Consider the following 24,520-nt stretch of genomic DNA (forward strand, 5'->3'; position numbering starts at 1 on the left):
TAAAAAAAGAAATTTTCATGTACAAATGTTGTCAAATTTAAATTAAAAATATAATTGTTAACACTAATATGCTCACGCCCTTTCTACCATTGTAAAATGTCTATCAACATTAATAATTATTATATAACAAATAATACATAATAAATAAGATAAGAAATAAATAATAAATTAAAAATATAATAAATAAAATATTAACTAAACAAATAAATAATAATACATCAACTAATACTACTAGCTTATATATATATATAAAATAAGCTGAGAGATATCCTTCTCGAGGCACCTATTTTCATAATCCTATAATTTTTATCATCTCATATTTATGTGAGTCTTAGAGGCATGAGGAAATGATTCGAGACTCTTCATCTGCCTCATTTTTACTTTCATTTCCTCTCTATAATTTTCATGATTTTAATTATAATTATATTTATTTTATTTTCTAACATGTAAATGAACGAAAATGAAAAATATTTACATTGAAGATTGCTGCCTCTCGACTTAATCACATTATAATAAAATAATATAGAAATATAAAAGAAAATAAATAAATAATTATTAAATATAATTATAAATAATAATATGTAAACAAACAATAATAATAATTATTATAATTGATTAACTATAATACAAATCGAATGTTACAAATCCATAATATACTGTCGCAACTGAACTCGTGACCTTGGAATAACCTCTCCCCTCCGAGAATGAGGAGTCCAATCGTTTCACCTGGAGGAACATCAGATTGGAAGGAATTGAACATGAAATTGGATAGATGGCACACCCCCAAAATTCGAAGGTGAATAGGAGCTACTAGCGGCAGAGAATACCGGTTATGCAGGGATTCAACACCTCTTGACAGGGCACGATAATGGTACGCTCATGTCCAGTTCGAAGAATATATTACAGTCCAACAGCGAATTCCATAATTGATATACAAATGTTGATTCATATTGCACATGATTACCGTGAGAGTTCACACCATGCCATCGATTCATTATCAACACAAACTGCGACTTTTAGCGGACAAAGGATCAACCGCAACAATTGGGTATAGGAGCTAACTGGGGGCATCATACCAATGCTAAGCCACATTTAGCGACTCGTATACCTGAGGACTGAGAATATCGCATACTTGTCATTACTGTGGTGACTGGGTAATATAAAGATCTCGGTAGCTACTAAAATGTGGCAACACATTAGTCATAGGTATTATTCATCACGAACCAAACATACAGACAACTAATACTTACAAGTATCGAATGAAGTCTGCGAGCTATATAAGGTAGGGATTTAGAAGATATCGTGCATAAGAGCAACTGACATAGCCCATGAAGAAACGATCAAATGCGTGATGAAGTGTTGAAGGCACATATAAGTCTCCATCAAGCTATATAGAATATAGGCAGAGTTGTGAAGGTATACTCAAGAGTCAGATCCATTTGTGAATGATTCATCTGGGAAAGGTCTTGCAAATCATTAAAGTAAGATTATTGCCAGGTTCGCCTTCAAGCACCTGTGTCAATTAGTGATTCCTCCTACTCGTGCATGCGGGACAAATCGTCGAGCTGACTGCTATTGATACCATTAATTCCTTATCGTAAAGTTTGAGTTGCACTTTAGACATAGGAATATTGGTTCACCATTGAAGGTTGTGTGAGGTAAGGACTCATCCACGAGAATCTGGTGACAACTTGGTTATATCGTAAGGCTTCAATCTATCAACATTGGCATCGAGTTACAATGAGTCATCATCATAGAGAAAGTGTTCAGAGTCTCGAGATGTTACCTTTGAGATAATAGGAGGGTGTTCATAACACAGGAATGGAGGTTGTTATTAGCATCCTTAGGGAGGAGTAATAGAGTAGCTTCTAATGTAGATGAGGATCGAGGAACCTATCATATTCATTAGAAGGTGAATCCCTCTAATGACATTACGCATTCCTTGCTATCCCTCTTTCAATCAAGATAAATTAGATGGAAATAAATTTATCTGGTAATATGTTGGGTCTATGGTATCATATTTAGGAAAATCACTACTTCACAAGTTTTCTGAATGAATGTTGCAGTTTTTCTGTTTAAGCATATTAACTTCATGACATAATCATCATTACACAACAAAAAAAATGATGTCTTGCAAAGAAACCACCCACAAATGAATTCACGCTATAAAAAATTGCAAGTGTGCAATTCAAATAAAACTAGCATGCACTCTCTCGAACAACTAATCAATATTAAAGTAAAAGCTGCAATAACATTAACAACCAAATTTTCTAGTCACAAAAGTTAATTGCCAAAGTCAACGAATCCATCAATAAGCACATTAATTTGCTGTGTCCACAGTTCTTTTCAGTGAAAAATAGTAATATATTCCAACTACAAATATCTGTAAGTTTAAACATCTTCCAATTCCTCTTCTTAATCAATCACTGATTTTTGAATATGAGACTGCTCTGAATGTCAAGTATCAATCATTATAAAGAACTCATTTGTATAAATGTTGAGGACTGAGTATGAGCAGATGGATATTCATATGTGCTAATAGACCAAAAAAAAATCTGAAAACAAAGAACTGAAAGTTGTATATGTATCTTCTACCTATTGTTTCTGTTCAATCTCCTCAAACTGGATGAACTGCTTAGTTACCGGATTTGCGTGTTGGACACCGGATCTGGATTCAGGTCCGATCCGGATACGGATCTGCGCATGGATCCCCCTTCCCCTGCCCAGATCCTCACGGATCCAGCACGGATCCGTACGAAATCATGGCCAAGGAAGCCAAAAAAACAATAAAAAGTGGTCCCAATTAAGTTTTTTAATGTTTTTTTTGTGTAAACCCTAAAAACAACCCTTTAAGTCATTATGCAAGTTCATTTGCTCTCTATTTTGCTCTCTCATAGTTGCTAGTTTAAAGTAAAGTGTTTGGATTTGAAGAAAATTGGTTGTGGAGCTCCAAATACCTTTCAAGAAGTGTTTAAGGTATGCATTTCAACCATATTCTTTAGTTCATTCATAGATTATTGATTTATTTCTAGTTTTCCAAATTTTCAAGTTCTTGTGTAAGTGTTGAAGCATGGTTTCCTTTCATTTTTTTCTAGACTGCAAGAATAGAACAATGAGTAGTCAAGGCTCAGTGGGTGGGGCTGGATCACCAAGATTCAAAATTGATAAGGGGTCTCCTCTATGGAGACACACAACAAGAATCAGACAATGTCTTGGGGGTGGGTCATACATATAGAAATATAATTATTGCAATGTACAATATAGAAGTGCCTATTCCCAAGTGAAACTGCATTTTTTGGGCCTTGTGGGTGAAGGAATTAACATGTGTGAGGGTAGTGGGTCAGATAAGAAGGGACTACTAGTTGCACAACTAGCAACGTTAGCAAAAGAGCAAGAAGATGTTGATAGAGCAGTTGCAAAAGCAAAACATGGTGCTTCCAAAAGAACAAATACACCAACACCACCATCCAATCAAACAAGCACAAGAACACATCCTTTTTTGCCTATGCCAACTACAAATGATTAAGATGCAGACCTATCTCCACTCACCCGCAAGAGAGCCCCACTAGATAGGGCATTCCAAAATGAATTGACAGACATTGTTGATCACAAAATTGGACATTGTTTAATTGCAAATGGTGTTTCAATTAATTTTGTGAGATCACCTTATTTTAGGGAGATGTTGCAAGCAATAAATGAAACACCCCTTGGTTACAGACCACCTGGTTATGAGAAGTTGTGCACTACCATATTACATCATTAGAGGAAATCTATAGAGACTGAACTTCAACTAATAAGAGATTCTTGGCTTCAATCAGGTGTGTCTATTATTTCGGATGGGTGGAAAGATTGTAGAAACTGTCCATTGATCAATGTTATTGTTGCATGCCCTAAGGGGGCAATGTTCTTGAAGGCAATTAATTGTGAAGAGCAAGTGAAAGATTCAAAATTTATTTCATGCATTCTCATTGATGTCATAGAGTCAGTGGATCTTGATAATGTTGTTCAAGTGGTCATGGACAATGCAAAAGTTTGCAGGGCTGCAGGGATAATTGTAGAGTCTAGATATGATCATATCTTTTGGACACCATACAGCGTTCACTCTCTCAATTTGGTGATGAAATCAATTGGCACCGAAATAGATTGGGTGAAAAAGATATATGATAAAGCTGAAGAGATTTGAATGCTTGTGACAAATCACCACATGTCACAAGCAATTTTTAGGAGTTTTCGGACTTGGAATTATTGAAGGTAAATTTGTAAATTTAATATTCAATTATATATTATTGGACATATCTTTTGGACACCATGCAGTGTCCACTCTCAATTTGGTGATGAAATCAATTGGCACCGAAATAGATTGGGTAAAAAAGATATATGGGGAAGCTAAAGAGATTCGAATGTTTGTGACAAATCACCACATGACACAAGCAATTTTTAGGAGTTTCTCGGACTTGGAATTATTGAAGTTAAATTTGTAAATTTAATATTCAATTATATATTATTGGATTCCATAAATTTTTTTTTGATGTTTACATTAACATGTTTTAACTTTTAAATGTATTACTAACTTGAGTTTAACATGTTCTTAGGTTGTTGAAACCCGCTTTGCCTCTCACACAATCGTCTTGAGACGACTTGTGAAGGTAAAGGAAGCATTGAAACAGACGGTCATGAGCCCCCAATAGGCGTTTGAAAGAATTCCAATACAACAAAGGCCTTAAATGTGAGAAGAATGATACTAGATTAGAATTGATGGGGTCTTGTGACTTTGTTGGAAGTCACCAATCCAATAATGGCAACACTTTGCTTTGCAGATAGTGATGAGACATGCTTTCAGGATATTTATGATTCCATGGACATTATGTTGGAAAAGATTAAAATGGTAAGTTCTACACTCTTTTACAATTGTTTATTTGAGATATATCTAGATTCTAAAGTTTAAATTGACATAATCACTAATTATAATTATTATTCATATCTCATATCCTAGATCATACATAGGAGGGAGAATGATCCTCAAGACACCTTTTCAAAAAGGTGGAAGCAATTGTTCATCATCGATGGAACAAAATGCCCACACCTTTGCACCTCCTCGCATATGCTCTATCCCCAAGGTAATGTAGTGCTTATCAAATACTTGTGCTTATGTTATCCAATGTTTGTGCTATTGATATTTGATAATGTTCAACTATATTACGTTATCCCCAAGTACTATAGTGCAAATATAGTTCACATTCCAATTAGAGTGTCACCATTTAAAGATGCAGAGGTTGCAAATGAGTATAAGAGGGCACTAGCTAAAATATTCCAAGATCCAAAAATTGGGGCAATTGTAAAGAATAAATTTGCTGCCTTCATCTCAAGTGATATTTCCACCCTATTGCTATAGCAAACCAAAGCAGGATGTATGCCTTTAAATGGTGGTATCTTCATGGGCAAGAATTCATGTACTTCCAACCTCTTGCCATAAAGATTCTATCCCAAGTAAGTCTGTAAAATTTAAATCTAAAGTTGATTTCTTAAGCTTAAAGTTAACACTCTCAATTCCTTGAATTTATCTTGATTGTTGTATTGATATTTTCTTAATTTCTCTTTAGGTTGCCAGCTCTTTTGTAGTTGAGCAGAATTGGAGTGCTTACTCGTTTATCCACACAATCAAACACAACTGGTTGGCTGCAAAAACAAAAGACCTTGTGTTCATTCACAACAATTTGCGCTTGTTGTCACAGAAGGATCCTCAGTACAAGAAGAGGTCTGAAAAGCTTTGGGATGTAGCACCCGAGACTCCTGATTTAGATATGACCATTTGGGATTTTGCTAGATCCACTTTGCTTGATGTGGATGATGAGTTCACAATCCCCTCTACTACTAATGACGTTGGTTTCGGTTCCTCTGGTGATACAAATATGACACTTGGAGCTCATCAGTACCCCTCTAATGCGGATTTTCTTGAAAATGCATTTGATGATTAAATCAAAAACTTTACTTGTCACTCCTGACTCTTTTATGAGTAAATCATGTTACAAACTTCAAGTTTAATGATCTATATTTTGAATATTACAAAATTTCACTATCAGTAATTCAATGTGAATGTGTTGATTTTCTTTATAATCGTGAAAATAGATCAATTATCAAGTATACTAGATTCATAGATGCATACTAGATTCATAGATTCATATTATGAAATGATTTAGTTTTAGAATTATGTATATTTCTCTTATTTTTTAGTATATATAATGCATATATATATGTGTATGTGTGCGTGTGTGCACGAATACTCCACGAATCATAATTGGAAATAGAAAATCCTGAATCCACGGATCTGATTCACGTGCCCAAATCGGATTCGTTTCACGAATCGGCAACTAAGATGTACGGTGATCAGAGTTTGTGCTGCGACACAGACATGCCCTACAAGCCTACCTAAATCATATAAAGGATTGGCAATATGACTTTTTAAAATTGTAAGAATGCTAAACCTCTCAGTTGCTGTTAAAAGTGAACAAGTTTATTTTGTAACTTCAAGGCTGAAATATAATCTCTGCGAACTCTAAACTAAAGTAACATCTTGTTTAAGTCACTGACAGGGAGAATTATTCATTAGATCATATGAAGAAAGGGAGAGAGGAAAGTATTATATGGAATTGATACAATGTAAGCATTTTGCATACAGGAGCAATGTCACAAAAACTAATCAATTCATTTTAGAGAGAGCACAACATATTTGAGTTCAGTACCGGGAAACATCATATATAATCTCTTCTCATAAAATTGGTGGGGACAGTTGCAATGCATGTATAGATCTTCTGATGCTTTATATCTGAAAATGATTTTTAATCTCACCTTCATGTGCACATACAACACATTAAAGCTACATATTGGGAGTACAACTTAAGATTTGGCATTACTTATGTCTTGGACAAATAACTTTAAAAAGTCCAAAAAAATATGTCGACGCATTGTGCAATCTAAAAAAAATTCCAAACTTGATCACACAGTGCAGTCTAATGACAAAATATTTCATAAGATGATCACACATTGTGAAACCAAAAGGTAAAACAACGTAACAAAATGAACACATATTGTGTTCCTTCAATATGGCTCAATTTCTATTTCCATCATTTGTTTCCTTTGAGCTTAATTTTCTCCATTTGAAAATTAATGAAAAGTTTCTGTTTTTTGAGTAAATTTTTTTATAGGGGCATTGTAAATCATGAGCTTCATTTTAATATAGAATCAAGTGCAAGTCAATTTTTATAATACTTACAGAAGCCCACCGAAATGTAATTGAAAATCCCCTGGAAAAGATATCTGTAAACAATCCTGGTCCTTGCTTGACATGTTCATCATATGAACATTTTGATTGTTGAAAGGATACATTCCACTTTTGATTAAGGGAGGATGAAGATTTTCCCTCCAAATGAGAACCAGCTTGTCCATAATGTTGTAGCCGAGTTCGAATATTGTCAGCTTGGCCAAGGTAGACAACTACAACATCTTGACATTTGAGTTTGTGTCTTCTACTGCCTAAAACAGAATGAGGAGAAGCTATCCCAAGCTCATAAAGACCGGGACAAGAGCAACTTAGTGGAAGATTGTGCACCCTATATCTTTCTGATCCTTCCTTGCCAAAATCATGATCTCCCCAATCAGATGGCCCAATAAGAACCTGATAAGAGAATTAGTTCATGAGGTTATCATGGAAGTCTGTTGAGGACAATTAAAGAAGAAGAATGGGACAGAATGTTAGATGCACGAGCAATTAAATCAAACAAAATAATAAATACAGACAGTGGCATCCCAGTATAGTTTTTCCTTAGGAATTTATAAGTGAGCTATAGATGGAACCATGCCCCTAATATTGATAGTTCAATCCCAATTATATTATCCTGATATCCAATCACTATATCTAGTATCTAAACATAATGCTTGCATCAAGAGATAAAAGCATTTGCAAACCATGCCAAACATATTTAATATTTTATGCAATCTACTCAGCTATTTTGTTGAAAAGATTATATCTTACAACATTTTGTCATTGTGGTTGTAATTTATTGTAGTCCATACTATTGGACAAATATATGTTTAACATGATTTTATGTATCAAATTTCAATGTATTTTTCTTATCAATATAACTATATCTAGATATGTGTTCCCCATTTTGGATGTGTAGGTGTTTTGAACCCTAGATATACAAAAGCAACTCAAACCTTGTTATTTATTTTAGATTTAATTCATTTCCATGTATGTTTATTTGTTTATTATATTATTTGTTGTATTAGTGCCATAAAGGATTTTATAGTGAAACTAAAGGTTTGTTTTCTTGACCTTAAGGGATTAAGCTCTCCATTGTATAATTTTTCCTCCCATTATTTCCAATGTTAAGCGTACCGATTTTTGATGCATTATTCATCCATATTAGTTTCTTTACGAAGGTAAAAGAAGCAATGAATGTGTTCTCTATGCAATTTAGTTTGTCTCTCATCACTTGAAACTACGGATATGACATGATGGAGGAAAGAATCAGTAAGGGTGAAGTCCAAAACCTAGAATAGAAGCATGAAACTATATTCCAGAAAATACAATCGCTAAACCATACGTGGTGACATAGTTGGAAGAAAATCAAAGTCAAGTGCAATAGATTACTCTAAACATGCAAACATAGAAAGATATAAAATAGAGACCGGAGTTCCATAGTAGTTAGTTATATGAATACTTGGAACAAGTGGGGAATTGTACCCATTAACTGTAGCCCTTAAATAGACAAGTGGATGTTTTAGTCATAAAATAGTGTACCCAGAATTTGTAGACACGATGATTGTTGATGTGATATTGTTAGATGTATATGGTGTTGTATTGCACGACATCTCAGGGATAAGAAAGTGGGGGATGGCAGGGTACACGCTTGAGGGACAGTAATGCAAGGCTCATTTTTGTGGGACGGCAAGGGGAAGTTGGTCTATGAATATATAGATTTATATATCATAACAACAATACAAACTTCAATATAGTAGTATAACAACAGGATAACAATACTATAATTATAACAACAATAAGATTACATGAGATTCATGACAACAATATTAACAATTAAGTATTAAAGTATGTTTTTGTTAAATATTAAATTTTAATATCAAAATTAAGTGCTAAATTAACTCAGTGTCAAACATTATACAACGTTCGGGCTATCAAATCCAAAGATTCAAAACCATTTGTATCACTAGCACTCTCTTCCTAAAATGGGTCAGCAATGGTAACCCAACTTTTCTTGGTTGCACCTCCTCAACAATCTACCTAACATCTTCAAGATCAATATCCTAACGCATTGGTGGAGATTGTTGATAATAAGTGGTCTTTTAATCCTAAAGTCTCAAGGCACTATAAACTGCGATTAGTTTTACTTCTTGATTCAAGGCAAGCTTGTTTCTCAAAGTGGAATGGATGAAGCCATAGGTTGACCAATTCATCTATGGGACTAGGGAACTAGCAATCTATGAGAATAAATGAATAGCAAGTTGTTTGTGTGTCCTTCCCATAAAATTTCTACCATCCAATGGGGATCTTTTATGCAATAGTGATCCTATCCATCCAAGCCTTCGGTTTGCTAAATGTATGTCCCTAAAGATTAGACAATTGAAGCCACTACTCTTGAAACTTATGTTTGCCTCCTTGGTGCTATACATTTGACAAAGGGCTTCCATAAGCCCCTCCATGACCTCATCATCTTCAGAAAGAAGCATTTGACCAGGTCTAAGTGCATACCACTTTGGATTAAAAGCATAGGTAGTCATATGAAGAGGAATGTTCATTGGGTTTCACCTCTTTATGACAATAGGTCTAATATGTTCCTCATATAATTGCAATCCAAGATAATTGTCACAAATATTTTACTTCAATTGATCAAGCATGCTAGCAAAAGTCTAATAAATCTCTCCAAGGCTTGGAGAGTTAGTATCCGCATACCTTATTACCTCCACAATAGGTGATATGATAGAGAAAATATATCTACAACCAACAATCAAAAAAAACATTATGACATTGACACTAATAATAATGCAAATTAAAATTTTTAATATAAATATAGAACTTAAAATGTAAAACAAAGTACGAACTCAAACAATTTTCCTTACTTAACACTGGACCACCTAGTTTCATTAAGCACTCTTTCTCCCACCACCTTCCCTTCTTTTGTTTTTGGTTGAGCCCATTCTTTCCACTCTTCACAAATTACAATGGATTGTAGAGCATCCTACACCTCTAATATCCTCTCTAGGAAAATAAAATAGCTAGCATATCTATTTGAGGGATTATGTCTTTGGAAGACCAAAATAGTGCAAGTTAAGTGTGATGGTTATAGAAAAACATTTGTATATCGATTACTACCTTTGCCCAATCTATTTTGTAAAAATCTTTCAAAACATATTAAAGCATGTACACAACATGTAGTGTAAAAAAATATGTTTTTCAGCACTCTCAACTATCAAACAAGCCAACTCATGAACATGAGTTGAATCTACCACAATTTTGTACAACACTAGAAGAGCCAACCTGCCCAAGGGCCTCCAAAATGCTAAATTGGTAATCAACATCTTTACATTTCAGAAAACAATTAATAGCTCTAAGGAATTATAGTCCAGCAAGTTATGTAACATTTATATTAATGAGTGGCCAATATCAAATGTTAGTCCACCCATCCATGGCAATGGAACAACCCATCCTCTATGTTTGTTTCATCCCCTTTATCAATATGTTCACCTTTGAATATCATTTATCAAGGAGGAAGGTATGCAATATATGTTCTCTAGGGGGATCATAAGAGGTTGCAAATGTCATTGCATCTCTCAACATAGCTTTGAGATAAGATGACCTTGCCAAATGAAATGGAAAAGCATTGGTAAAAAAAAGATTGTCTACTTAATTGTCAGCTTGCTCCTGTTTTTGCATATTCATTAACCCTACCACTGTATTTTTCTTGCCTACAATAGAAGTGACCTCCTTCCCTCTAGCACAACTCTCTCCAATTGATACATTAGACTAGTCATACAAATCAATATATGGTCATTTCTTATTGAATGGAACCAATAATGTTTTCCTTACTCTGACCAACTTTTTCATTTCAACTTCTATTCCAAACTCAACCCCATTTCCACCCTCTAGCACAACTCTCTCCAATTACTACATTAAACTAGTCATGCAGATCAATATATGGTCAGTTCTTATTGAATGGACCAATAATGTTTTCCTTACTCCAACCAACTTTGTCATTTCAACCTCTTTTCCAAACTCTAACCCCATTTCCACCCTCACCCAATACATGAGATCTAACCCTAGTAAAGCTCCCATAAATAATTAGTATTGTAAATATGGCATAGCCAATGCTTATTGTCGTCTCCATTTTTACCCTTGTTGATGGTAAAATTGGCAGCAAATTGAAGTAATAGTTTCTTGGAGTTGAAAAGTTCATTTGCAAATTTTTGAAGAAAGGGTGAAGGGCATGTAAAATGGTCCTAAGAAATAAAAGCTGAGTTTGGATTTTCAGAATTAGGAGGATCTACTTGGTGTGAGTTTTCTGATCACTTTGAACATGCAAGATGAAACAATGAGTATTCCAAGATGAAACACCAAATATCAAATCCTCTCTTGAACAAAGACACCACGTATGGCAAGATTGCAAGAAAGATAATAGAGGCAACTCCAAGGTTCTTATTCTTGTTGGACACAACTCAGTTTTATGATGTGGTGTGTTGGTAACTGTACGGGGACTTACACTATTCATTCAATGGAATATCAACTTTCTAATGCGAATGATTTAGCGATTCAAGCTCATCACGCAAAACAACTTGAAAAAGAAAAAAGGTTTAGGGGCTTAGGAAGTCTAAGCAAACTCTAACAATGCAAGATACTATTGATGGTGAGGTGAAAAGAAACTAATTTTGGCTTCATCAAATCAACTATGCAGAGCAAGATGCAATATTCTAAGGATGAATGGAGTATTTTCATAATGACAATTCTGATTCAAATATCCAATGATGGTGCAATCCAAATTAACATCTCTAATTGAAGTTAAGTGCTTATAGTCAGTTCAGACCAACCATGTGTTGTTACAATCAACAAGTACCTGTAGGTATTAACACAATTTTCATCATAATTCACCAACAACAATATCTTGCATACATCTACTCATTATAAATACAATCCTAATCTGAGGAAATGTAGAAAACATGCAACACTCCAAAACTTCTCAAGTATTCACCGTGATAACAACAATGAATTAGCAGTAATTTTGGTAGTATATTGACAACAATTTCAAGTCTTTCCTACTCTTCTCTAACTAATTAATTACAAATGAGAAAGCTCTGCCTTTTATTGTTGGTCCAAGTACATAGAATGGCCAAGATTAATTTGAGATCAATGGCCAAGATTGTTCCAACATAACCCTAATGCAACTACCATCTACAAGAAAAATGCTATTCAATTACAATAAGGCACCAATTTGTGAGTCAATGAAAAATTACATCACTTTAGACCAATGAGAAAATTAGTTAGGTAAGTATATTAAGTTCACTCCACATGCCAGCTGGAATGAGTTGATTGGATGTTTTTGGACAAGTGGAACTAGAATCCTCTATTTGGTTGAAGATGAGTGAGAACTACCTTAGCATGTTTATCCTATTAACTTCATCAATTCATGGTATGGAGAGCTAGCTCTTGATACTCAACATTATCAAGCCTTCAATTAATTGTCTTTTGCAAACATCACCTCTTGTCTTTTGCAACCAACATGTTTTTTCATGGCATTTTGAGTGAAAATGCCACTGCACGTGTAAGGTGTCAAAACCAATGGATTGACTAACATTTTTGTCCACACTCATAGGCCAAGGTTGTATTGCCCAAGTGAAAGCCTGTGAAACTATTATGTAAGAATTTATTATTTACATTTTTTTTATTTTTGAAAATTCAATCCAAGTATTTACAAAAAAAAAAAAAGAAAAGAAGTAAAGAATAGTTTTTTCAGAAAATCTCTTTCAAGAGCTTAGCATGTTAATTTTATAATGCACTTGCCTTTAATAAAAGGTAACTATACCATTGCCAAGTACCATGTGAGTACCCTTTACTAGGTAGCATAAGCTATTAACTTTGTAGTTCTTGCATATTGAAAATACATCCTCTATAATGTGCCACATTAGTAGTGCCATGCAACCACCACCACGTAAGCATCCTAGCCAATCAAAAACCTTAAACCACATAGTCATCAATCATGCCTAGTTAGTAGGTATAGTTAAAGATAACATCAAAAATGATGTCATGATTTTTACTTGTTCAAATAGACCCCTACCCATTATTTTAGAGACTGCTTTGGAGGCCCATAATTTGCTCATATAAAGGTATTTGGTCAAGATTTTTTTTTAAAATGGATTGGTTGTCCAAGTATTTTGTAATTGTATAATTTGGCTTATATTCATGATGCCTACATTTTTAAGAAAAACTATTTTCTTTCACTTTGTTGCATGATCTTAGTTTTTAAACTTCAAGACCTCATAACTTTCACAAATGGACTCAAATTTGAGTCACTTAGACTTTGTTGCATGATCTCAGTTTTTAAACTTCGAGACCTCATAGCTTCCACAAATGGACTCAAATTTGAGTCTCATTTTTTTAAGCGAAAGATTTTCTTAGCACTATATATTGGTGCTACCTAGTTAACCCTAGAAATCTTATTTTGACATCAACAATCCTTTCAATAATTGTCCTCTAACCTTACGAAGGATTGAAGGGGGACATGGACCTGGAGGTTGACTTGACTCACCCATTCTCTGAGAGCTAGGAGCCTAAGAAACATGAAAAATGCTGCAAACCTGAGGACAAGTAAGCTACTGAGTGAAAAAAGAGGGGGTTCCCATTTGTAATTGGGGGCGTATGTTCGTAACATAATACACCTCTTTCATTTGGAATATTATCTATTGTTGTGGCGTCAACTGTATAAGATGAGGGAAGGAATACCACAATTCGTGATTTGTTGTCCTCAATTTTGACATCACAAAATTGAGGCAATCTTACAAAATTTTCTCATGGGTGCATCCTCTTTGTTTTACGCATTGATGAAGTATTATGAAAACAATTCATTATCCTCAAATTGTTCTTTGTGTAATCTTGTCTATGTGTTCTTTTGAAGGTTTTCCGTCAAGATTATCTCCAATTGTTTGTAGGGAAGAGTTTTCCTTCTCCAACTGCAAACACTCAATTTTTGGTTAACTTTCTCGTCTTTTCTTTGTTTTTTTGTTTTGTAAATAGTTTTTGCTTTTGTTTTTGCCTAAGGTGAATAGCCCGTGGAATTCTACTCGTTTTTTTTTTTTCCTTAGGTGAATAGCCTTTGGAATTTCACTTGATTCTAGCTAACTTAGGTCCAAAATGGAGTTTTCTAGCTCAAGTTATAAGGGAAAAGTGGGGTTTTTCAGGTCAGCCGCATATTTTTATTAAAAGCCTCATAAAAGTGGGTTTTTTATTGACAATTGCACGATATAAAGTTATACTTAATATTTAAAGTGAATTTTGTGGTCCATTTTAAAATTTCAACTCATTCTGAGTTGATTTAACCATAGCTTTTTTATGGTTAATGAAAATGGTTTATTTTAAGGTTATTTTTCATGTTACTTTATTAAAAACTATAGTTAAATATTAAATATAATTACATGAGACAACACAAGTGTATATGTGGGATTTTTATTTCATATTACATATATCCATATGCAAAATACTCCGTGAAAATTCACTTTCAATAAATTCTAAGTCCCAGCATGTCATGTCCCCAATTTCTGCCCTTCCTTAGTGACAACATTTCTAGTAGGGTTGATCTATTATCTAGTTCCCATAGGCCAACAGAGCGTAGAGGGAACCAACCCAAGGGCTTTGAGAGTCATGCATGAGCTTTCCAAGTACTTTGGAGCAATAGACAATAGTTTCCTACAATTTAGGAGGGATTCCTAATTTGTAGGGATTGACTAGGAGTGGTCTAGGAAGCATTTGGAGACCTCAGCGAACGTTTTGGAAACTTAGAGTGCATCTCCTATTTTTTAGGAGGCATTCTTATTTTTTAGGAGGAACTCCCAGTTCAGTGACAGTTCACTCAGAGGTGCACACAGTAGGGGAGAGTCATTGGGACTCAATTTTGGTTGATTGGGGCTGTCTCCTACTTTTTAGGAGCATTCTTAGATTTTAGGGATGGACTGCTAGTTGACCCATCTTGTTCGGCATCAGTCACAGACAGGTGACAAGGTCAGATTCATGTTTGATTGGTCATTTTGGGCCTTTTGGGACCATTTGGGAAATATTTTAATATATTTAAATATTTCCTAAGTTGGTGATTAAATAAATTAAATAAGGTTAAGTTTTAGCCATTTTGGAGTAATAAGAGGTTTTTTGGCCTCATTTGGATGCGCATCCTATGGTGTGGTAGCTCGTTGGAAAGGTCTCAAAATTCTCTAAATCTTTCTCTTTGGTCTCAGGGCATTTCAGTGAATGGAATTCTATCTATGAGGAAAAAGGTCATTTTCTAGTAACATGACCACTTTAAAATAAGAAATTATAACATTTTCACTACACAACACCACTTGGAGACACTTAGGTTCGATTTGCAATTGAGAGGGGGTTATAAGTGTGTGCTAAAATGTTGCCACACTTCTATGAATCATTACATGTAAGAAAACTCAAGAATGAGCCCTCACAAATCGATCCATAGCTCTCTACTCATAGAGTGCAAGGGTTTGCAATGGAGGCCCTCAGTTTGACCTATTTTTGTGCCCATGCAAGTACACCATGAGATGAGAGATTCAAAGAGGAAAAGCAAGAATGCTAATCTCCATGATCTTCAAATATGCATGAAAATAAGATCTAATCTATGAAAGCAAAATCTAATTTAAAAATGCAAGATCTAAGCTAAAAGCCCATGATGGGTGCCAGAGAGAAAAAGACAAGAAAATAGAAGTTCTCCACAAAAAGCTTTTGTATTCAAACTCCTTCAAAAATTGGTCTTCAAACCTCCAGCATAACGATAGCATAATCATGGGTGTCTAACATGAGGAAAGGGCTCTCCCTTATAAAGAAAATTATGGAGGTGAGAGGCTTCTCACAACCAATATGGGATAATAGAGCTTGATCCATGTGAGACAAAATTCCACCAATGAGAAAAGAGGAGTGGTTGAGAAGAAAGTGGTGATCCATGTGAGACAAGATTCCACCAATTAGAAAAGAGGAGTGGTTGAGGAGAAAGTGGAAAGATAAATCCCACTTAGATCACATTTTTAAGTGTAGAGAAATTAAATAAAAAGAACTTATTTTTATTTCCTTTTTTTCATCAAAAGAGATATTTAAGTGGGATTTTTATTTAATTAAAAGGGAGCAAGTTCTTTTTAATTAAATAGAAGATATTTAATTAAATTAAAAGAGATGTTTTTCTCTTAATTAATTAAATGTGGATGAACTGTTTAATTAAAAGAGAGGTTTTCTTTTAATTAACTGGGGATTTTATTTTATTTAATTAAAAGAGAAGATTTTCTTTTAATTAAATAAGACTTGGAATAAAATGATCAATCTTAGAAATGAAATAAATCGAATTTGATCAAGGAAATTGATTTGAATTGATTTAATAAAATATCACAAACCATTGATTCAGAAAATTGATAAATTGAATAATGGGGGCCCATAGTCTAGGCGACCATTTTTGGGTGCATACATTTGCCCCTCTTTGACTAATGTGTGATCGATTCGGGAACACATGTAGTCAAAGAAAGAAATTGAAGTGTGAGGTCAATTTGGGATCACAAAACAACCCAGATGTGTGGTCGACTCGGGAACACATCAGGACAAAGAATACAAATAAATCTTAACTTGAAAAAGTCGAGGATAAAATTGATAAAACTGAATCAAGGATTGAAATTGATAATTACTGCCCCCTCGTGATCGAAATCGAAATGAGATAAAGGAGAAACAACAAATTGATAAATTTGATCAAATCGAACAAAAGATAAGGTTCTTGATGTAAGATGAAAGATTTAAGAATCATAGAACCAAGGTAGATCATCAAGCATGAAATATTATGCCCCAAAGGTGACTTAGAAGAAAAGAAGTGGGGAAAAAGAAAATGGAAGATAGAAGTTTGAAAGATATGGAAAGAAATAGAAATAAGAAAAGAAAATGCTCCAAAAATCAATCAACTGTTTAAGATAGAAATTTCAATTGAGATCACGAAAGAAAATAAGGAAATGAAGATCAAAATGTGACCACAATTGATTAAATGTCCACAATAAAGATGAAAAGAGAACCCTCTCAAACTCATAATGCAGCCTAAAAATGCAAACTAACATGAAGTCTAGTAATGCAAGCTACATGAAATGCAATGGTGTACTTGCAAAAGAGCAACTATAACATAGGATTTTTTGTTCATCATTCATTAGAGAATGTAAAAGAACTTATTTTCATCATTGGGCCATTATTAACGGACATCAAAAAATCACACAATCATCACTAGTTACAAATGCAACTATGAAGATATGAATGCGATTTATATTGGATTGAAATGTGGAAAGATTCTAACATAAGCATCAAAGACATAAAGGTCAAGATGACTTCGATGTTAGCTTACCCAATTTAATATAGAAAAATTATGCTCGCATCAAGGCATAGATGCCAAGATGACTATAAGAATGGTTGTGCAAAAACAATCAAGGATGATGTCTCAAATCTCCTAAGTGTTTCAAGGGGACAACAAAAGACACTCTAGAGTTCAAGACCACACCCACAAGCAAAAAAAAACAAATAAAACCATGTCCCATGCCCCAAGTCCTCTAGCGATGCATCTCGGAGAGACTTATCAAACAAGGACACTCAACAAAAATCAATAACAGTCAGCACACAAAGAAAAGATCATGACATAAGTCAAGCATTAAGTATTGCGTTTAAAAATTTAAGTGTGTTAACTGATACTGAGTTCTGAGGACAAGGATCAAATGCTTGTAGGAAGGTAAGATCACATGATGATACTGGGTAAGACCAAACCAATAAGTGTTGAAAAACACTCGATGTCAATGGGTGTTGAAAAACACCATTTGCGAGGTGTCCTAAAGACTCACACATCTAAGAAAAAAAAAAAAAATTGAAAAAGATTGAAAAAAATGATCATCTTAGTGAAAACCTAGCAATAGGTGTTTTGATGTATCACCAAAAAAAAAATTGAAAAAAAAGTCCTGAAAATATCTCTTTAAAAAAAAAAAAAAAATTGAAAAAGATTGAAAAAAAAAAATAAAAGAAAAGAAAAAAATTTGAAAATGTGCCTTGGTGAAAACCTGATAATCAGGCACCTTGGTAGCAAAACTAAAGAGAAATAAATTTGTCCTATGGTGAAAACCACTCCCTTGTGGCACCTTGGATAAGTACCATGATGAAAACCTGACAATCAGGCATCATGCGTAGTTCTTCTACATCTTCCATCCATTTTGTCTTCTCTCTTTGATCTTGACAATGTTGACCTATATACAAACATTTGGCTATCTTGTGAGCTATCTTATGATGATCTTGTTTTCATTCCTTTCATGTTTAGCCTTCATATCTATTTTCCTCCATTCATTCTAGTCTTTCGCTATCCTTTTCCCATTTACCCTTTTGGTCTTGATCTAATAAAATAGAGTAAAATATGATGCTATAAAGTCTCTTGACATGTCTACTTCTTTGGATTGCATCTTTCCCACTTTTACATTATGCTTTCTTGAATTATCCTATACTGGCCTTTCATTTCTTGTCCAAATGTTCTTTACATGACAAATTTTCCCTAGCTTGGGTAATCTTGAGGAGTCAACCTTTGAAGATCACTTTCACTTGCTTCATACACTCCTTGCTTGTCCATAATATCCATTAGCTTATTGCTTCATCATGTCCTCCACCTTGTTAGACATTGGGACTGCACGATGTGATCTTTCTTAAGAGTTTAATGCCCATTCTATCTAGGGGTATCTTTGTAAATATTTATTGATCCTGAAAAAAAAATTCAAAAAAATTGATATATTTAAAAAATCCAAAAAAATGATATATTGTAAAAATTCTAAAAATCAGAAAATTTCCTGAAAAAATGATCAATCTTAGAAATGAAATAAATCGAATTTGATCAAAGAAATTGATTTGAATTGATTTAATAAAATATCACAAACCATTGATTCAGAAAATTGATAAATTGAATAATGGGGGCCCATAGTCTAGGCGACCATTTTTGGGTGCATACAATAAGAAGATGGAAGCTTCATTCTAAGATCATCTTTTGCATATTGAAAAACTTGTTTTTGTGAATTGGCTCTGCAAGAGCAATTCTTCATCTGGGACGCAAACCCCAGGTTCTGAATTGGCTGGGACGTAGCCCTCAGCAATTATTGGCATTGGATTCTTCAGACAGTGTGCGTTGCTATTAGGGATAGAGTACACCATTCTTTATTGTGGATTCAGGTTGCAGATTTATGGTTTCAGCGTTACAGATTGATTCTTTCAGTTGGGACGTGATTCATTGCAGTCTTACGGCTGTCATTTGCAGTAGTTTGGCATCATTGTTGGATATAAGCTCCTTGGAACTGCATTGGATTTATTATTTGGCTTTATAAATCAGAAATCTGCCTGGTACGATTTATAGCAATTCTGATTTGGCTATGTTCTTATTTATTTTCAGTCTCCTCTCATGTTTATTGTTCATTATTCATTACTATTGTGAAAACTATCAAAAAACACAAAACAAAAACAAAACCTTCTGCAACTTTTGTCTATTCTCAAAGACCATCAAAGAAATCACAAGAAAACATAGTTTATTAATTTAAAAACTACAACAGATCAGCAAGGGCATCTATCAGAGATCTTTCAGTGGTATCAAAGCCTACATCCTGCCAGCCTGTAGGGTTTGTGAGAAATTGTCACAACAGATTTTGGCATCTGGGTATTGGATAAAAAGTTTTGATAATTCATTTCAGCATCTGGGTACTGGCTTAAAAGTTTTGATAATTCATTTTGGCATCTGGGTATTGGATAAAAAGTTTTGATAATTCATTTCAACATCTGGGTACTGGCTAAAAAATTTTGATAATTCATTTTGGCATCTGGGTATTGGATCAAAAGTTTTGATAATTCATATTAGCAGTACAGGGTCGATTTTTGCTCTGGCATGTTAGTTTCAGTTGGTCAGCGTGGTAGTTCATTATGGCAAAATTGTTAAGAGATATAACCCTGTGGAAAGAATGGGAACAGTCACAACAAAAATTCGAGCTTCAATTGCAGCAGTTCAATGATTCTATGTCAAGGAAATCTGGACATGCTAGTGGATCATCATCTTCTTCTAGAAAGGATCCATTGCCACTAGACAGGAAAACGGAAGTAATTAGCATACTTGAGTATAATACTCTTCCTCAATATGTTAGGGAGAACTTTCATTTCAAAGATTACATTGACATGAATCCAAAAATTTGTCATAAGGTTAAGCTTGCAAAAAAGGAATACCATGTCATAGTTGATGATATGTTTTCATGTGAGAAAGAAGATTTGTGTCAACCTATCCATGTTCATGATAAAAACACCATAATGGATCAGTCACTTGCAGGGTATGCAGAAGAAAGGCATGAAAATGTGTTATCATTTGAGTTGCAGCCTATGAAAAACAAAAATCAGTTATCATGTGGGATTCCTAAAGAAGAAATAACTCTAGATCAGGAGGAAACACATAGCACACCATTGATTCATCAAGTTGATCACAAAATGGAAGAGATTACAATCATGGATCAGTCCATTAGGGATGCTGAAAGCATGTCTCCAAGGTCTGATCCCTATTCTAATTTTTGCAATAGTAGCTCTAGTCATGTGGTATCATCCATTTCACATGAAGGTAATGAGGTTGTTGAGTCTTCCTATGATGGTACTCAGGTTAAGTGTGTTGCACATGAGATTTATATTGTGGATTCAAACCACAAAGGTTTTGATTGTGTTTACCCCACCTTGGAAGATGTGAAAAAGGCTCAAGAGACGTGCAATGGATGGTCACATAGAGCTAAGAAGGCCAAGATGCTTGCTGCCCAAGCAAGACAACACTTACAAGAGGTCAAGGAAAGATGCAATCAGCTTGATAATGCAAAAAGACAAAAAGAGTCATACATTAGATCCTTATTTCTTCCAAGGGAAGAAAGTGAGGATGTTGAGCATACAAGGGAAGAGTTTCTTGAGGTAAGTCCACAAGAAGAGCATGTTGAGATGTGTGAAGAGGAAAAGAGTCATGATTTATAAAACTCAGTTTGGTCTAGTTTGCATCATGAAGTTTATGACATTCCTCTTTTAAAAGAGCCCCTTAAAGGCTCCAAACAATGATGATATTAGTTTCACACTTGATGGACCAGCCACAAGTGTTGTTTTCATTTGTGTGGAATGGAACATTATTGATTCTAATTTGGTTAGTCATGCATCATTTACAATGAAAGGACAATTGTTAAGATCATATGAAGCATCTTATCTTAAAGAGATGATTAGGGAGACTAAGAGGCTGCTTACTAAGAAGATATTGCATTTTGATAATGTTTGGTTTGTTTAGTAATGGAAAACATATCAGTTATGGAGATAGAGGTATGGATCAGATTTTGGGCAGCTAAGGCAATTAATGAGACATGTTATATTCGTTTGAACACACCCCATGGACCAGCACCTTTAGAGGAGTCACCTACCTTGGAAGGAGAGGCAAGAGAAGACTGCAAAAACATTGTGGAAAGGTATGAACATACTTCTGATTTTCTGACTTTGAACAACAATTCTCTTTCATCTCATGAGTCAAACTTTGAACCTTGGGTTGGTTACATTCAAGTTGGGGTGTTCAAGTGTGAAGTTGATCCTTCCCTACCAAGAGTTGATGACATATTAAGTTGCATACCTAGTGGACCAGCCACAAAGAGCCTGTCTTTGTTGAGAATTAGAAACATCTCTCAATCATCAATGGGTTTATCACCTCTTCCATATGATAGGGTAGCGATGTACCTTTTGATTGAAGATTCAGACTTTTTAAATACTACATTGGGCTTTCAAGATCAGAATATAAGGGACTTCATTGGTTACATGGTTAAACAAAACATTTACTTAACAACCTTTAATGAAGGCACACTAATTTGTGGAAATATAAGTAAAATTGCAGCAGCTGTTTGGAAGAGTTGGAAAAGTATTCAACAAACTTTCCTTGCCGATGATTGGCTCATTTGTGAATTCCTAACAGCATTGGTTGTTGGTAGTAATTGTGGCTTCATTTGGAGTGAAGTTCTTAGTTGGTTGGATGAGGTACAGTTTCACAACAACAACATAATGAGTATCAACATGCCAGAGGGATGTGTCAGTGCAAAGATTTGGGATCTTGGTATCAACATGTGTTGGGCATTTCTTTAGTGGATTCATATTGAGTTGCTTCACTTTTGGTATACAGATGTTTACATCAGAGTAGCGCAGTGGTTGGGTGGAGCAACATTTCTCAGATCGATATGGGATTCAGGAATTGATAATCCTACAATATTGGGTACAAATGACACATGCTTTGGTTTTTCTCATGATGGCATACGTACTTCATCTTCGAGTTTGTCATCTACATCCATTGATATGGCAGTGGTATTCTTGTTGATTGGTGATTCCATAGTCTTCGATTCCTTATGGACTAGTGGCTGTCCAAGCTGGAATCATTTACTACTTGACTTGGCATTGACTACATCCATGATTCAGTATGAGGGCATTGAGGAGTGTTTCTTTGGGACATTTGTTGTTTGGAATTGGTATGATGACGTCTATGATATCATTCGAGTTGCTGGTCAGAATTATAGTAGCATTGTTAGGTGGTCATGTGGGTTGGAATACTGGTTTATGGGAGTTCACTTTTACACCTTGTTGGTCTGCTTCATTGTATGTATGTTTCATGGAGTGCGGTTGAGATACTTCTTCATCTCATTCAGCACATTTGGTATTTTGGTTTGGGATCCGAGCCCTGGTCTCATTGAAACATTGGTGCTTCAAGGTCCTAATGAATTGCTTCACAACTTATGGTTCACTAATATTTATATCAGAGTGACGAAGCGTCAGCATAGTGGTTCCCTTTTGAGGCGGATTTGGAATCCTGGAATCACTTGGATTTGCAGTTCAATAGTTGAGGATGTGGAAGCCAATGCAGGCTTACTAGAGTTTCCACCTTTAGTGTTCCAGTTTGGTTCTTTCAGAGAACAGTTCATTGAGGAGTTGACAGAGTTGGTACAGTATTTGATTGCTCTTTCTTCAGCGGGTTTTCAGGAGGTTACTTGTTTGGGTGCAGTGCAAGACAGTGTTTCTAGAAGATGGAACTACAAACCTTCTAGGATGGCTTGGGACCCTGGGATCATTCTTGGTTATGGTATGGACTTGCTTGATGTTTGTGGAGTTGGATTGACATTGCTTGAGGACAAGCAATCTTTGGGAAGGGAGGACTGTCATGTCCCCAATTTTTGCCCTTCCTTAGTGACAACATTTCTAGCAGGGTTGATCTATTATCTAGTTCCCATAGGCCAACAGAGCGTAGAGGGAACCAACTCAGGGGCTTTAAGAGTCATGCATGAGCTTCCCAAGTACTTTAGAGCAGTAGACAATAGTTTCCTACAATTTAGGAGGGATTCCTAATTTGTAGGGATTGACTAGGAGTGGTCTAGGAAGCATTTGGAGACCTCAACGAACGTTTTGAAAACTTAGAGTGCATCTCTTATTTTTTAGGAGGCATTCCTATTTTTTAGGAGGAACTCCCAGTTCAGTGACAGTTCGCTCAGAGGTGCACACAGTAGGGGAGAGTCATTGGGACTCAATTTTGGTTGATTGGGGTTGTCTCCTACTTTTTAGGAGCATTCTTAGATTTTAGGGATGGACTGCTAGTTGACCCATCTTGTTCGGCATCAGTCACAGACAGGTGACAAGGTTAGATTCATGTTTGATTGGTCATTTTGGGCCTTTTGGGACCATTTGGAAAATATTTTAATATATTTAAATATTTCCTAAGTTGGTGATTAAATAAATTAAATAAGGTTAAGTTTTAGCCATTTTGGAGTAATAAGGGGTTTTTTGGCCTCATTTGGATGCGCATCCTATGGTGTGGTAGCTCGTTGGAAAGGTCTCAAAATTCTCTAAATCTTTCTCTTTGGTCTCAAGGCATTTCAGTGAATGGAATTCTATCTATGAGGAAAAAGGTCATTTTCTAGTAACATGACCACTTTAAAATAAGAAATTATAACATTTTCACTACACAACACCACTTGGAGACACTTAGGGTTCGATTTGCAATTGAGAGGGGGTTATAAGGAGATGGAAGCTTCATTCTAAGATCATCTTTTGCATATTGAAAAACTTGTTTTTGTGAATTGGCTCTGAGAGAGCAATTCTTCATCTGGGACGCAAACCCCAGGTTTTGGATTGGCTGGGACGTAGCCCTCAGCAGTTATTGGCATTGGATTCTTCAGACAGTGT

At 35.0% G+C, this 24,520-nt stretch overlaps 2 protein-coding genes across 7 annotated transcripts in view; one reads left to right on the plus strand and one right to left on the minus strand.

Moving 5' to 3' along the window:
- LOC149527831 (protein EFFECTOR OF TRANSCRIPTION 2-like) overlaps positions 1–24,520 on the minus strand; it is a 63,555-nt gene that overhangs the window by 32,132 nt on the left and 6,903 nt on the right. The window contains exon 2 of the mRNA XM_089812078.1: positions 7,271–7,672. Coding sequence (XP_089668204.1) covers positions 7,271–7,672 — 402 coding nt within the window. The remainder of the gene's footprint in view (positions 1–7,270; positions 7,673–24,520) is intronic.
- Positions 537–6,068, plus strand: LOC149527832 (uncharacterized). Of its 6 annotated transcripts, none has more exons than XR_016359630.1 (4): positions 537–871; positions 4,593–4,885; positions 4,994–5,487; positions 5,601–6,068. XR_016359630.1 is itself a non-coding variant. In XM_089812080.1 (4 exons), exons 3-4 carry the CDS (start codon positions 5,407–5,409, stop codon positions 5,973–5,975), a joined length of 456 nt encoding a protein of 151 aa, XP_089668206.1. In that variant the 5' UTR covers positions 552–4,885; positions 4,994–5,117; positions 5,265–5,406; the 3' UTR covers positions 5,976–6,068. The 6 variants fall into 6 exon arrangements, 5 of the variants coding, with proteins under 5 accessions (XP_089668206.1, XP_089668207.1, XP_089668208.1 ...); XM_089812080.1 differs by having other exon boundaries at positions 552–4,885; positions 4,994–5,117; positions 5,265–5,487; XM_089812081.1 differs by having other exon boundaries at positions 552–4,885; positions 4,994–5,117; positions 5,271–5,487.

Source organism: Cupressus sempervirens, unplaced genomic scaffold, assembly GCF_028749045.1.
Source record: "Cupressus sempervirens isolate cs-2001-9-10 unplaced genomic scaffold, ASM2874904v1 CseChr00s100002_03, whole genome shotgun sequence".
Lineage (NCBI taxonomy): Eukaryota > Viridiplantae > Streptophyta > Pinopsida > Cupressales > Cupressaceae > Cupressus > Cupressus sempervirens.